The 16,320-nt window shown below is 37.5% G+C and overlaps 1 protein-coding gene across 1 annotated transcript in view; it reads right to left on the bottom strand.

Moving 5' to 3' along the window:
• Positions 1-16,320, bottom strand: part of LVRN (laeverin) — a 350,458-nt gene that overhangs the window by 96,423 nt on the left and 237,715 nt on the right. The window contains exons 8-9 of the mRNA XM_053701576.1: positions 11,747-11,812; positions 11,548-11,613 (exon numbers count right to left, since the gene is read on the bottom strand). Of these exons, the coding sequence (XP_053557551.1) occupies positions 11,548-11,613; positions 11,747-11,812 (132 nt within the window). The remainder of the gene's footprint in view (positions 1-11,547; positions 11,614-11,746; positions 11,813-16,320) is intronic.

Raw genomic sequence — 16,320 nt, 5'->3', positions numbered from 1 at the left:
ACATATTTAATTATGAATAAATAGAACACATTCCGTTATGTAAAGAAGATTGGAATATAACATTTTGATATTTTCATGTTGGGTTAGCGCTAATGAGAATATGTGATGGTGTTTGCGCAAGAGTGGGATGTAAGGTTTTTCACACTTTTTTGTTTTCCATTGACTCCTATGAGGGAATCTGTGAACGTGCATGCAATATTATAACTTCTGATTTTTGCACTAGTCGGGCTACCGCTAGAGCAAAAGCAGTTTACTTTCAACTTGTAACATCAGCACAATACGAATAGCGCAACAATCTTAATTCTAGCGGAGTTATCTCTATAGCGGAAACGCAAAATACTGCTCCACTTGTAATCTGGCCCTTAATATTTAAATCATCAAGTTTTCATTATATTATTAAAAGGAAGTGCCAATTAAACTTTTATGATTCAGACAGAGGGCTCATATGTCTTGAGCACTATATGGCAGATTTGGTTGCAACAATGTTTGTAACAATGTTACACATGGTTGCAAACAGTGGTGACATATAGTGCTCAAGACACACTCCTGAGCTAAATCATGGAAGGTAGCTAGGTTTTAACAAAAGATCTAAAACAAGAACGTTTAATTTGACCATGTTCTTTTATGATATATTCTATTGGTTAATCACAGTATTTTCTTTCCAAACTTCTACCATAATTTATTTAGCTACAATGGATGGCTTCAGATTTTAACTGTATATATCCTATATGTAAATACAAGGAAAATAAGATTTATCATCTTAATAGAATGTTGAAATTAATTTAAACTTTCATGGTACAGGAGGGGGGATGTCCACGCAGCGACTCTATCAAATCGCACTTTTAGGAGCTCCTGAAGAAATTTGAATAATCCAAAGATTATTACATCTTTACTACAACATCCATAAAGGAAAATATATTTAACAGGAACACAATATTTTGTGAATCCCATAGCTATCAACTCTTGCTATATTTATGACTGAATGGATTCCCGAGGTCTAAAGCGGCAGCTACCTACTGGGCCAGGATCCCTCTCCCGTTACTACAAAGCAATCCAACACCACTTTACATAATCACTTTCAAACTTGGGTATAGAACATAATATGATCTGTCATAAACATGATTAATGAAAGAGATATGAAGATGTTACCCCTACGGGTGAAGATTCTGCACTCTTTGGAGGATCACTTACCTGTCCTATGCTCAGGAGAAAATATTGTAAACATTAGTAGCAGCATGAGCATGGTCATCAGAGATATGAAAGAAGCTGATACTAAGACAGACATAGTACACACAGCTAATCTGAAGGTGCATTTCATACCTACAGCCACCGGACCTGGGGATCGTCCATTTCAACAAGAGTCTTGTTCTAATGTTGATGTTTTGCAGAACCGCAAGAAGATTGAAGAATTTGCATCTTTCACATTAGCTCCCACTGCCAATGGCTCAATACAAGACTGGGGCTGACATCTATCACACTTAAAAACTCTGCTACATGACTATGTGGTAAGACCTACCAGATTTTACACTGTGGCTACAGAGAGCATACCAAATGCTGTATGCAAACAGACCTCTAATATACCTGGTACTTCCACTGATGGCCATCACACCTGCTCACCTTTAAGTCTATGCCCAATAGCAAAGCTGTCAGGTGAACTGTGTTAAATCCATATACTACACATATTCCTTTTGTCATCCAGGCAGATCGTCCATACTATCTACGCCAAGGACAATTCATATGGATCTTTACAGAGGAACCATTGCTAACTTTAGGGACACAACAAGTGACTTGTTATACATTCTTCTCTATTTATTTACTCATATACTGATATCTGATGGAGAGGGAGTGGGTTAACAATGATGAATCTATTAACAATATCACTGCCGTTTGTTTAAAAATATATGTTTAAAAATAATAATAATTTCTTTTAAGTGAAGAACATAGGAATTTCAAGTATTTCTATTAAAAAAAATTAGCTTAAAAATTATATTTTATATTTTAAAGGGACAATAAACACTAAATACATGCTAGATAGAATGATGCATTCAAAGAAAAGATTAGTCCATGACTAACATGTAGATGTATTTTTTAAAGTTTTATTAGTTGTTTAAAAAGTGGCAACATAAGTGTAAAGTTTTAGGCCTAGATTTGGAGTTCGGCGGTAGCCGTCAAAACCAGCGTTAGAGGCTCCTAACGCTGGTTTTGGCCGCCCGCTGGTATTTGGAGTCAGTGATTAAAGGGTCTAACGCTCACTTTTCAGCCGCGACTTTTCCATACCGCAGATCCCCCTACGCCATTTGCGTATCCTATCTTTTCAATGGGATCTTTCTAACGCTGGTATTTAGAGTCGTTTCTGAAGTGAGCGTTAGAGCTCTAACGACAAAATTCCAGCCGCCTGAAAATAGCAGGAGTTAAGAGCTTTCTGGCTAACGCCGGTTTATAAAGCTCTTAACTACTGTGCCCTAAAGTACACTAACACCCATAAACTACCTATGTACCCCTAAACCGAGCTCCCCCCACATCGCCGCCACTCGATTTAAATTTTTAACCCCTAATCTGCCGACCGCCACCTACGTTATACTTATGTACCCCTAATCTGCTGCCCCTAACCCCGCCGACCCCTGTATTACATTTATTAACCCCTAACCTGCCCCCCACAACGTCGCTGCCAGCTACTTAAAATAATTAACCCCTAATCTTCCGACCGCAAAGCGCCGCCACTTACGTTATCCCTATGTACCCCTAATCTGCTGCCCTAACATCGCCGAGCCCTATATTATATTTATTAACCCCTAATCGGCCCCCCTCAACGTCGCCGACACCTGCCTACACTTATTAACCCCTAATCTGCCGAGCGGACCTGAGCGCTACTATAATAAAGTTATTAACCCCTAACCCGCCTCACTAACCCTATATTAAATAGTATTAACCACCTAATCTGCCCTCCCTAACATCGCCGACACCTAACTTCAAATATTAACCCCTAATCTGCCGACCGGAGCTCACCGCTATTCTAATAAATGTATTAACCCCTAAAGCTAAGTCTAACCCTAACACTAACACCCCCCTAAGTTAAATATAATTTAAATCTAACGAAATTAATTAACTCTTATTAAATAAATGATTCCTATTTAAAGCTAAATACTTACCTGTAAAATAAATCCTAATATAGCTACAATATAAATTATATTTATATTATAGCTATTTTAGGATTAATATTTATTTTACAGGTAACTTTGTATTTATTTTAACCAGGTACAATAGCTATTAAATAGTTAAGAACTATTTAATAGTTACCTAGTTAAAATAATAACAAATTTACCTGTAAAATAAATCCTAACCTAAGATATAATTAAACCTAACACTACCCTATCAATAAATTAATTAAATAAACTACCTACAATTACCTACAATTAACCTAACACTGCACTATCAATAAATTAATTAAACACAATTGCTACAAATAAATACAATTAAATAAACTAGCTAAAGTACAAAAAATAAAAAAGAACTAAGTTACAAAAAATAATAAAATATTTACAAACATAAGAAAAATATTACAACAATTTTAAACTAATTACACCTACTCTAAGCCCCCTAATAAAATAACAAAGCCCCCCAAAATAAAAAATTCCCTACCCTATTCTAAATTAAAAAAGTTACAAGCTCTTTTACCTTACCAGCCCTGAACAGGGCCCTTTGCGGGGCATGCCCCAAGGATTTCAGCTCTTTTGCCTGTAAAAAAAACCATACCATACCCCCCCCCAACATTACAACCCACCACCCACATACCCCTAATCTAACCCAAACCCCCCTTAAATAAACCTAACACTAAGCCCCTGAAGATCTTCCTACCTTGTCTTCACCATACCAGGTTCACCGATCCGTCCTGGCTCCAACATCTTCATCCAACCCAAGCGGGGGTTGGCGATCCATCATCTGGTGCTGAAGAGGTCCAGAAGAGGCTCCAAAGTCTTCCTCCTATCCGGCAAGAAGAGGACATCCGGACCGGCAAACATCTTCTCCAAGCGGCATCTTCAATCTTCTTCCATCCGGTGCGGAGCGGGTCCATCTTGAAGCAGGCGACGCGGATCCATCCTCTTCTTCCGTTGTCTCCCGACGAATGACGGTTCCTTTAAGGGACGTCATCCAAGATGGCGTCCCTCGAATTCCGATTGGCTGATAGGATTCTATCAGCCAATCGGAATTACGGTAGGAATTTTCTGATTGGCTGATGGAATCAGCCAATCAGAATCAAGTTCAATCCGATTGGCTGATCCAATCAGCCAATCAGATTGAGCTCGCATTCTATTGGCTGTTCCGATCAGCCAATAGAATGCGAGCTCAATCTGATTGGCTCATTGGATCAGCCAATCGGATTGAACTTGATTCTGATTGGCTGATTCCATCAGCCAATCAGAAAATTCCTACCTTAATTCCGATTGGCTGATAGAATCCTATCAGCCAATCGGAATTCGAGGGACGCCATCTTGGATGACGTCCCTTAAAGGAACCGTCATTCGTCGGGAGACAACGGAAGAAGAGGATGGATCCGCGTCGCCTGCTTCAAGATGGACCCGCTCCGCACCGGATGGAAGAAGATTGAAGATGCCGCTTGGAGAAGATGTTTGCCGGTCCGGATGTCCTCTTCTTGCCGGATAGGAGGAAGACTTTGGAGCCTCTTCTGGACCTCTTCAGCACCGGATGATGGATCGCCAACCCCCGCTTGGGTTGGATGAAGATGTTGGAGCCAGGACGGATCGGTGAACCTGGTATGGTGAAGACAAGGTAGGAAGATCTTCAGGGGCTTAGTGTTAGGTTTATTTAAGGGGGGTTTGGGTTAGATTAGGGGTATGTGGGTGGTGGGTTGTAATGTTGGGGGGGGGTATGGTATGTTTTTTTTTACAGGCAAAAGAGCTGAAATCCTTGGGGCATGCCCCGCAAAGGGCCCTGTTCAGGGCTGGTAAGGTAAAAGAGCTTGTAACTTTTTTAATTTAGAATAGGGTAGGGAATTTTTTATTTTGGGGGGCTTTGTTATTTTATTAGGGGGCTTAGAGTAGGTGTAATTAGTTTAAAATTGTTGTAATATTTTTCTTATGTTTGTAAATATTTTATTATTTTTTGTAACTTAGTTCTTTTTTATTTTTTGTACTTTAGCTAGTTTATTTAATTGTATTTATTTGTAGCAATTGTGTTTAATTAATTTATTGATAGTGCAGTGTTAGGTTAATTGTAGGTAATTGTAGGTAGTTTATTTAATTAATTTATTGATAGGGTAGTGTTAGGTTTAATTATATCTTAGGTTAGGATTTATTTTACAGGTAAATTTGTTATTATTTTAACTAGGTAACTATTAAATAGTTCTTAACTATTTAATAGCTATTGTACCTGGTTAAAATAATTACAAAGTTGCCTGTAAAATAAATATTAATCCTAAAATAGCTATAATATAATTATAATTTATATTGTAGCTATATTAGGATTTATTTTACAGGTAAGTATTTAGCTTTAAATAGGAATAAGTTATTTAATAAGAGTTAATTTATTTCGTTAGATTAAAATTATATTTAATTTAGGGGGGGTGTTAGTGTTAGGGTTAGACTTAGCTTTAGGGGTTAATACATTTATTATAGTAGCGGTGAGGTCCGCTCGGCAGATTAGGGGTTAATAATTGAAGGTAGGTGTCGGCGATGTTAGGGAGGGCAGATTAGGGGTTAATACTATTTATGATAGGGTTAGTGAGGCGGATTAGGGGTTAATAACTTTATTATAGTAGCGCTCAGGTCCGCTCGGCAGATTAGGGGTTAATAAGTGTAGGCAGGTGTCGGCGACGTTGAGGGGGGCAGATTAGGGGTTAATAAATATAATATAGGGGTCGGCGATGTTAGGGCAGCAGATTAGGGGTACATAGGGATATCGTAGGTTGCGGCGGTTTACGGAGCGGCAGATTAGGGGTTAAAAAAAATATGCAGGGGTCAGCGATAGCGGGGGCGGCAGATTAGGGGTTAATAAGTGTAAGGTTAGGGGTGTTTAGACTCGGGGTACATGTTAGAGTGTTAGGTGCAGACGTAGGAAGTGTTTCCCCATAGGAAACAATGGGGCTGCGTTAGGAGCTGAACGCTGCTTTTTTGCAGGTGTTAGGTTTTTTTTCAGCTCAAACAGCCCCATTGTTTCCTATGGGAGAATCGTGCACGAGCACGTTTTTGAGGCCGGCCGCGTCCGTAAGCAACTCTGGTATCGAGAGTTGCATTTGCGGTAAAAATGCTCTACGCTCCTTTTTTGGAGCCTAACGCAGCATTTGATTAAACTCTCGATACCAGAGTTAAATTTATGGTGCGGCCAGAAAAAAGCCTGCGGAGCGTTAACAGCCCTTTTACCGCCAAACTCCAAATCTAGGCCTTAGTGTCTATAAAACACTGGGAGCTACCATGTTGTAACTTGTGTTACCTTCTCTGCTGTGGCCAATTAGGGACAGTTATACATAGGTCATTAGAGTGTGCAGCCAATGGTTGTGCTGGATTAAACAGTGTTCTGCACTTCCATTTCTAACAGGAACTGAAAAGCTCACAATTTCAGAATGGAATTACAGGCAAAGAGGACAAAATAAATAATGATAGTATATTGCAGAGCTGTTTTATTATATACACTTTATCATTTTATATTACCATCTCAAAGTGTTTAATGTCCCTTTAAGGTATTTCACTGCGAGGGGTTTAAAAGTTTATATATACACGTGTATAAGTGCACACATACAAATATATAGACATATACATACACTTCTAAACCCTTTCCAGTAAAACACCTTGTCATATACCATATTGCTTTTTAACCCTTTTTAAATCTTTTTTTTATTGTTAAAGATTAATTTTATTTATATTAATATGTTTTACATGTGTTTTGTAAAAAATCTTTTATTTTAACCCTAACACTTTACTTCGGGTATCAGGTCGTGCTAATTCATCTTGTGCTCTTTTGGCTTGTGCTCGAGAACAACCCATAACTTTCAACTTGTAATATCAACTATATTTAGCACAGTCCCAATATCCATTCAAAGCATAGGGCGTGCTAAAGGGATGTCGGATGCGCTTAATCTTCTTTGGTAATTCAGTTTTACCACATGCTTATAATATCAATTTGCGCATTCATTTTAGTGCAATCCAACAATATTAATATTGCACCCACAAGTGCACTCCACTTGTAATTTGGGTCAATATGGGAGTAAGATTGATTGTTAATTGTCATAATTTACTTTTTAATGTTTTAGTATAATATATTTCAGTGTCACATTTAATTAAATAATATTTTATATGTAATATTCCATTTGGGTACTTTGTCACCTTTCACAGTCACACTTGTAATTACAGTGTTAACTTTTCCAGGTAGATTTTTCTATCCAGGTAATACTAGTATTTTTGTCTGAATACTGTTTTAAAAAATTAAACTATAGAAGATCTCTGTCTAATAAAAAGGATTTTAAAAAAAGGTTGCAATTAAAAGGTATAAGGGCTCAAATATATAAGGACTCATGTGTTAGAAAGAAAAGGCTGTAAGGGGCTTTAACATAGCGATACGTACATATGCATGTTTAAATATATATATACCGGTATATATATATATATATATATATATATATTGATATATATATGTTAATATGTGTGTACAAATGTATTTATGTATTTATATGTGTATATATGTATTTACAGACATATATACACACATAAACACATATGTACACATCTATAGACATATACAGTATACAATAGAAGTGAGTACAATATCACTTAAATATCAAATTATTCAAAATTGTATCCCCTCTCAATAATTGTTTTAGTAGAGTATTTCATATTATAAACAATCAAAAACAAATACTTTAGAAAGATTATATTGAAAATACAGACCCCAAGGAAAAAACTTAATGCAACAAAAGTAAATACACCTGTGGTCACTAACACACAAGTTAGAGCACTAAAACAAAATTGAGTACACCTATGATTTCCAATTATCCTAATTGCATGAGCAAAGTTACCAGAACAGTGTAATTTTTTGACCAATGGGCTGTGTCTATCTGCAAGTTTGCATCATGTCTCCATGTGGAAAAGAATTGCCAGAGGAATTGAAAAATCTGATTGTTAGACACAAAGATGGAAAAGGATATAGGAAGGTTGGTGACCAACTACAAATCAGTCAAAACGCAGTTGTAGCAGTAATCAGGAGGTATAGAACGATACACAGTGCAAAATATCAGTTCTCCTAAAATGACGCCATGGACAGTGCGCTACTTGAACAATCTAGCTCTGAAAAACAGGCAACAGGCAACAGGCAAGTGCTTCAGATTTGCATCAAGGCAAGTGCTTCAGATTTGGCTCAGGGATTATCGATAGAAATTGGAGTTTCTGTGACAGCTCAGACAGTGCTAAGGACATTAAACTTTGCTAAAAAACATGAAAGTCTGATGAATACTGGGAGCACATTATTTGGTAAGATGGCCAAGACCAAGATGCAATTTTTAAGTTCAGATGGGGTGCAGCATGTTTAGTGTGAATCTGGTCAGGATTATTACAGTGAATCCATAGTCCCAACAGTGAATCATGGAGGTGGGAGTGTGACGATATGGGGCTGCATGATTGCAAAAGGTGTTGGGGAGATGACATTTATAGATGGCACCATGAATGCCAGCAATATACCAAAATACTGTCTGACAAGATGACTCCCAGTCTCCCCCGAAGAAAGGTAGAGCAACACAACCCCTCCAGCAAAGAGCATCTGAAAAAATATCTCTGAAGAAGGGCAGAACATCTCTCCAGAAATTTGTTTGACACTGGTTTCCTCCATGCCAAGGAGGATTGAGTCTGTCATCAAAAATAAAGGTGGACATGCAAAGTATTGAAACAAACAAAATATTTGAATCTCACTAATGAAAGGTGCACTGACTTTTGTTGCATTGATTTCCTGCATTGGGGCCGGTATTTTTAATATAGTAAATTTAAACTGTAAAATTTTACATAAGAGCAAATACCTACTGTAAGACTTAGACGTAATGCAGTTACTGTTAGGTTATACAATTTTGAATCATTTGACATTTAAGTGATATTGTACTGGGGTATACTCACTTCTGTTGTATACTGTATATAAGTGCATTGGAGCCCTTTTGCAGTCAAGTAGCTAAAAACATGAACAATCATATTTATGCAATATTCATATTTAATAAGGGTTTTAACTATGTTTTTAATGAAAATATTTCACATTCCAATGTTCTTCACATAGGGGAATATGTTCTATGTTTTTATCAATAGTCATTCCTATATATATCTATACCTATTTATATATATATATATATATATATATATATATATATATATATATATATATATACTTATTTTACCTAAAAACCATCAGATATATAGAGAAATAGGTATTTATGAATAAATAGAACACATTCTTCTATGTGAAGAACATTGTAATGTGAAATATTTCTATTTCATGTGGGGGTCAGCACACTTGAGAAAATGCAATCAGGTTTGCACGACTTGTTGGGTGCTATTTTTTTTTTTCTACTTTTCATACTTCTTTGAAATCTATGGGGGAATACATTAACGTGGTTGTGATATTCGAAGTTCAGCTTTTTTTTGCTGATGATCAGAGAATACTCCAGCTTGGAGAGAAATCTTCAGCACTGTGGGAACTCTATCATTTCTCTATAAGAAGGAGAGACAAATCAAGTGCAAAATAGCAAGGCATGATATGAGAGGTTTTTTACACTTACACTTTGTGCTTTGTATTTTATATTACTTAACATTTTAGATTGGGTCATTTGAATATTATTAAATTTAAGATTTGCACTTTTTATGTAATATTTTAATACATTTAGATTTAGATCCAGCAGTTATTTTACAAATTCAGATTGTGTTTTGAAAGTTTCTGTGTTACTTTAACAAATTAGGATCATACTTTGTATATTTCTGTGTATCTTTAACAAATTACATTGCACTTTGGATTTGCTCTATTGTAAACTAAAACTGAAAGTTTCAGAAAATAGAAGGGACAGGGCAGTTCCCTGGGCTGACAGAGAATTATCAGGGTATGTGTGACGCTCTCTCACAATTCCTATGAAATTATGTAAGCATTTTAAACAAGTTGGTCTCCCAGATTTATGCTGTCAGCTATATGCAGGTGAAGTTTGCTCAAAATTCATAATACACTTTTTTAACTAACAGAAAAATAGTATATACTAAATATAGACAAAAGCAAGTTAAAATGTAGTGAAAACATTTCAGTTTAATTTGTAATTGATGCAAACTGAGCTTTTATATCAGTCCTAGGTGTTCTCCAGTAACCTTCTCTATCCTATGTGACATTTTGTCTCAGAGGGCTTCATTAATTCCTATGGAAGGCATCTCTCATCTCTCTGGGACTTTCAGGTTCCGCCCTTATTCATAGAAAATTTAGTGAGTTCAGCGCCTTTGAATTCTGCATGACAATTTCTCTGCAAACTAGAAAATGCTTTTTATTTGTCTAGCTCTAAAAATTAATTAAGCTCTCTGGGAAACTGAAACTGACAGTTTTTCAGTTTTATTTTAAATAGAAGAACTGCAAAGTGCAATATAATTTGTAAAAATATACACTTACATATACAAAGTATAGTATCCTAATTTGTTCAAGTTATGCAGAAACTGTGAAAGCATAATCAGAAGTTGCAAAATAACAATCCTAAATACACTGTTGTATAGAAAATAAAAAATTTTGCAAAATAGAAAGTGCAAAGTTTAAATGTAATCAAATGTAATCTGAAGTGTAAAGTGATATAAAATAGAAAGCACAACGTGTAAATGCAGCAGAACTCTCTTGTCATGCAATTCTATATTGCTCTGGGCTTGTCTCACCTTCACATACAGACATGCAGGGACAGCCCCTTGGAGAAGAAAAGCTAAATCTGCCTTCTTAATATTTCACTAGGGACCTTGCAGTGCTGGAGGATCATTTTAGATCATCTCACCTAAACGGAGAACTTTTGATCATGAGGCCCTATGTCTAGTCTAAAAATGAGTTGTGTAACTGCTATGTAATTATTGTAGCTCAGTCATAATGCTACAGAATATAATAATAAGAAAATAATAATGATGATTAATGCAACACTGAACTCAAAAAATGACTTTAATCCATATAAATGAGCAGCTATTTTGTGTTAGACAAATTAACCAGTATCAATTGAAAACATCTTTGTAATGCTATTTGGATATAGGTTCTTCCTTCTGATGCTCAGTAAGAATGATACAGCTATAGCTGTTTCAATTTAAAAAGTTTTTACTTCATATTAATTTCATGAAAAAAAAACTAAACATGTTTAGATGACACTGCTCTTTCATAGGGATGAAATAAAAAAATTGACAGCAGTGTCACTTTAAGGACAGAGTCTGTAAAGAGAAAAATGGTAAATGAAATAACACCCTGTCAAATCATTTAGTGTAAACAGAGGTTAGTAGGTATAACTGGGTTGTCAGAAACCATTTTTGCATGCTGGAAGAATGAACAAAAACATGGGAAAAGTACCATTTGCAAAGAATTCCATAGATCATCTTGGTCAGCATTTGAGAATGAAAATGTCTTCAAGTATGACTGTGGTGAAACAAATGGAAGGATCATTATCGTTTATACACGTGCCAACATATATATATTCACATAAATACATGTTAGATGCGCAACCACTTCCATTTAAACAGATTCATCCAATAAAATTCTATAAACTCACGCTTATCCCTTTGTTAAACAGCTTTTCAGTTAGAAAGTTGGTTACCATTCGAATCATAGCAGCTCCCTAAAAAAAAGATGCAGGAAGTAAATAATGTGCAATCAGAAGATAACCAGAGATATAATGAAAAGTCATTATTGCAACATAAGCTGACACATAAAATGTAGATGAATTTGTGTTACATATTTAATAAAAAGCCCAATTTAGTCCTTATTGGTGATATTACATTTATGCACACAATTCATTTTATAGAATTTTCAACAAAATGCTTTTAAAGCCCAGAAATATATGTGTAACCATTTGAGTTAGCATTTAAAAAATTATATTGGAGACTTAAAAGGGTCATTAAACACTGCATTTTATGCACCCCCTATTTATAGATGCAGCCATTTTGGAATCTAGGTTTTACTGCAGGGATCTGAAGGAGAGTTACTGCACATGTGCAAATAGGTCAGCACTGGAATGCAATGGAAGCCAGATTTCAACATGGCAGCACCCATGACTAGAGGGCGGCTGAGGATAACCTCAATGCTGTGTTATAAATGTATTTAGTATTAACTAGCATTAAAGATTAGATGCATAGAGTGCTTATTATGAAAACATGATGTGGGATTACAAGATTTAAAGGGACACTCAACTTGATTTTTTATTATTTAAAAAGATAGATACTGCCTTTATTATCTATTCTCCAGCTTTGCATAACCATCATTGTTATATTATTTGCTTGTTTATAAACTCCAGCAGGGCTCCCCTTATCTCAGTGTTTTTAAATCTTGCACAACAGCTAGACAGTGTTAGTTCATGTGTGTATAACATTGTGCTCACTCTAGTGGAAAATGATGATGGTAATGTAAGAACTAGCACTGATTGGCTAACATGTAAAATTTAAAAAAGCACTAAGGTAAGGGGCAGTCTGCAGTGGCTTAGATACAGGTAATAATAGAGGTAACGTATATTAAAGGGATACTAAACCCAATTTTTTTTTTCTTTCATGATTCGAATAGAGCATGCAATTTTAAGCAACTTTCTAATTTACCCCCATTATCAGTTTTTCTTCATTCTCTTGCTATCTTTATTTAAAAAGCAGGAATGTAAAGCTTAGGACCCAGCCCATTTTAGGTTCAGCACCCTGAATAGTGCTTGCTTATTGGTGGCTACATTTAGCCACCAATATATCAGACAGAATCTTTCAGACATCTGACATTATATATCTAAATTATAGTTTCACTTTGTCATTGTTTTAGACAGTCAAAAGGAGTATACATTTCTACTGCTGCTTGCCAGGAAATTAATATCTTGCTCTTCTTTATGCAATTGTTTCCTTGGGGGGAGGGGTGATGATAAACAGTGACAGACATCTCCTACAATTTCCGCCTCTGAAGTAGCGCTTCCTTGGCCTTCTACAGTATCAGCGCTCTGTACGTGGTGCTGTCTCTGATCTCTTCATTACCAGCACCCTTTATGTGGCACAGGTACACCACAGACGTGCGCTAAATATGGCTCTAGTTCCAGCGAGGATATCAGACATAACTCAGGTTGTAGCACCGTTCAAGATCCAATGTGTGCTGAAGATGGCACTAGTTCCAGCTGCTGGGGTACTAGATATAGTGTAGGCAGAAAGATCAATGCTGTCTAATATATTGTTTTAATCTAGGCACTCTTAGATCTCTGACCCACCCTTTCTGATGTGACTTTGGACTGATTTCAGGATTATAATTGATATATTGAATGGTAGTTCTGCATCTACTCCTTGACCTTGTATAGTAATATAATTTCCCATACTGAATCTCAGTCTGTGCTCAGATAGTCTGGTCCCTCTATCTCAGGAGACCATTCTTTTTAGTTTTACTTTCAAATTTGTCTCCAGCATTCAGCTAACCAGTTGTTCCCTTTATTCCTCCTGCATGTCTGCTCTGGTTACCTGTTTCCTGGTCTGTTTTCTGACATCTCTCTTATTGATTTTTTTTTTTTGGCTCTTACACTCCAAAGTTGGACTTCTGGTTCTGACTTCAGCATGGGCTCCTGATCTTGATTTGCCTTATCCTCAGTTGTATCCTGCTTCCGCATTATCTTAGCCCTCAGTATTCTCTGAGTTTAAAAGTATGGATGTACATTTTCATACATATTGCCTTTTTCACTGCATATTGTGTCCAGCTGTCAACCATACAGATGTAATATGACATTCCATTACTATGGCATGGTGTACTTAAAGGCACAGTTTACACTCATTTTCATATAACTGCATTTATTTGACACTACTGTAAAGAAGAATATACGCAGATAGTATTGAAAAAATCCAGTAAAAAACTTACTTAAAAGCTCCCAGTTTAGCACTGTTGATGAGGTTAGGCTAGGACACCTAGTGAAAGGGGGTAGTAAAGCAGGAAAGCAGATACTGTGTCCCCTCCCCTGCATATGAAAAGACAGATTCATAAACAGGAAGAAGCAGGAATCTGTAGACTTCAGTCTACATCTGATACTTTGGGGCTTTGTTAGGAGTCTGAAAATCATCACAATGTTCTTAAAAAATAAACAAAACTATACATTGTTACAGATGGGCTACATAAATGGATCATCTACAAAACATTTATGCAAAAAAAATAATAGTGTACAATGTTCCTTTAATTGTAATCTTTATGGTTTTATATTTAAATGTATATAAAATGTATACAACTTTTAAGATAAGTAAAAGGAGCATATGTGTTAATCTATATAATTGTAAGAAGCACTGAAAACAAGAAACTATGGGATCCCCTTATTATGCAGAAGTGCAATGTTCTTAGCTAGGCTGCCTAGCTGACGACTGACATGGCATCCAACATTGCACAACTTATTTTGAGAGAGCAGGTCTTGTCAATTATCCAGGAAGAGTTAGACTCCTGCTACATGAGCGATCCTGTAGCAGAAGCTTCAGCATATGCATCTTTATAAATGATGTCCTATATGTTAATTTAACCAAGCAAACGTTGTTACCCCATATAAATATGTCTATATAAATAAGTATTTTAGCCATTTAAATAGACATACATGCTGTGATTTGTAAAATAGGTAATTGCTAACCTTGTCTACCTAGGGCATTTTCAGTGATTTTGAGAAGGACCCGGGCGAAGGCACATCAACAGGAGCTACTGCAGCTGGCCAGATTGGAGAGTTTGAGGCTTTGGCCCAGCTTTTATGTTGTTTGTCCACTCAGTTACAAAGAAATAGAGGGCAGCCGTATAGGAGGTCAGAGGGTGTTACGGCTGCTGTGAGTGGTGAGCCATGTGGGAGTAGGGCAGTTCATAAGAGACAGGTTGTCATGGGATCGGCTGTGTTGTTCCCAGAGAACAGGGGTTCTTCTTGAAGCCATTTCCTACCGGTGATGGTGCCTAGCACAGCAGGTGAGGTGCATGGTGGTGGTGGGGGGGGGGTGCCTGCGTGTATGGGCGGGAGGCCAGGGAATCAGAGTGTGTTGTTGCAAGGTCTGAAAGATTTAATTGCCAGTTTTGAGAGAAGTGCTGAATCTCCAAGGACTGGGATTCAGGCTGCATTGGGTGCCAGAGGCAGAACGGCTGAGATGGAGCGTTGCAGCCAAGGGTTAGTGAACAGGGAGCTACAGCATTGGCAGGCAGTTCTGCGGGTGGAGATCTGGCAAAGCTGGGGGGCTAAAGGTTACAGAGGAGACATTTCATTGCCCCTGTTTGCGCTCTATCGGCCCGTTAGGGATCCACTTAGCAGCAGATGTCAAGGAGAAAATATTATGATGAGATCTCCTCTGCATACCGTACTTACAGGGGGCTGGCGTGGTGGCGGTACGACGAACAGTTTCGCCAACATCTCGCTGTGTGGCCCAAAATGCATTGGGAGACGACAGGGACATGGGGATCTGGCTGGAGATCATGACTTCTTTGCGGTCAGGTCAGTCCTTTAGAGTTGGGGGGAGCCACCACCATTGGTGCCAGTACGACTGTCCTTGCCCGTAAATGGTTGTGTTTCCAGTTTAACAAGAGCCAATGCCACTTTGGTGTCTCCTGTAAATATAAACACGAATGCTTGGGCTGTGGGGGATTGCATTCATTTGAAAAGTGCTTTGAAAGAGGTAGGTCGGGGGGGAAGACCAGGAGAGGTGGCTGTATTGGGTCAAGACACCAGTGAGTATAAAAAAGATGGTTCCCTGGTTAAGACAGTACGCTAGGGTAAGGAGCAAGGTGGGTGATGCTGAGTTGTTGCTCACGGGATTTAGCTCTGGATTTTGGATCCCCTTTCAGCCAAGGGAAGGTTCTCGGGTTTCAGGTAATTTAAAATTGTCTAGACAGCATCCCGAGGTTGTTTGCGATAAATTGGCAAAAGAGTTGGCTGTAGGCTGCATTGGGAGTCCTTTTCGTTACGTTGCCTATGGTTAACCTGCGGATTTCAACACTTAAGGTAGTGCCTAAAAAAGTCCCAGGAAATTCCGGATGATCCAACACTTATCATATCCAAAGGGGTTATCCGTTAATGATGGCATTGACCCGGAGTTGTCAGCAGTTACCTATGCCTCCTTTGATACAGCAGTGGGTCTGGTTAGAGAAGCTAGGGCTAGGGCATTGCTGGTG

Source organism: Bombina bombina, chromosome 2 (assembly GCF_027579735.1).
Source record: "Bombina bombina isolate aBomBom1 chromosome 2, aBomBom1.pri, whole genome shotgun sequence".
Lineage (NCBI taxonomy): Eukaryota > Metazoa > Chordata > Amphibia > Anura > Bombinatoridae > Bombina > Bombina bombina.
The sequence above is the reverse complement of the archived record's forward strand: the minus strand, read 5'-3'. Positions and strand labels throughout refer to the sequence as shown.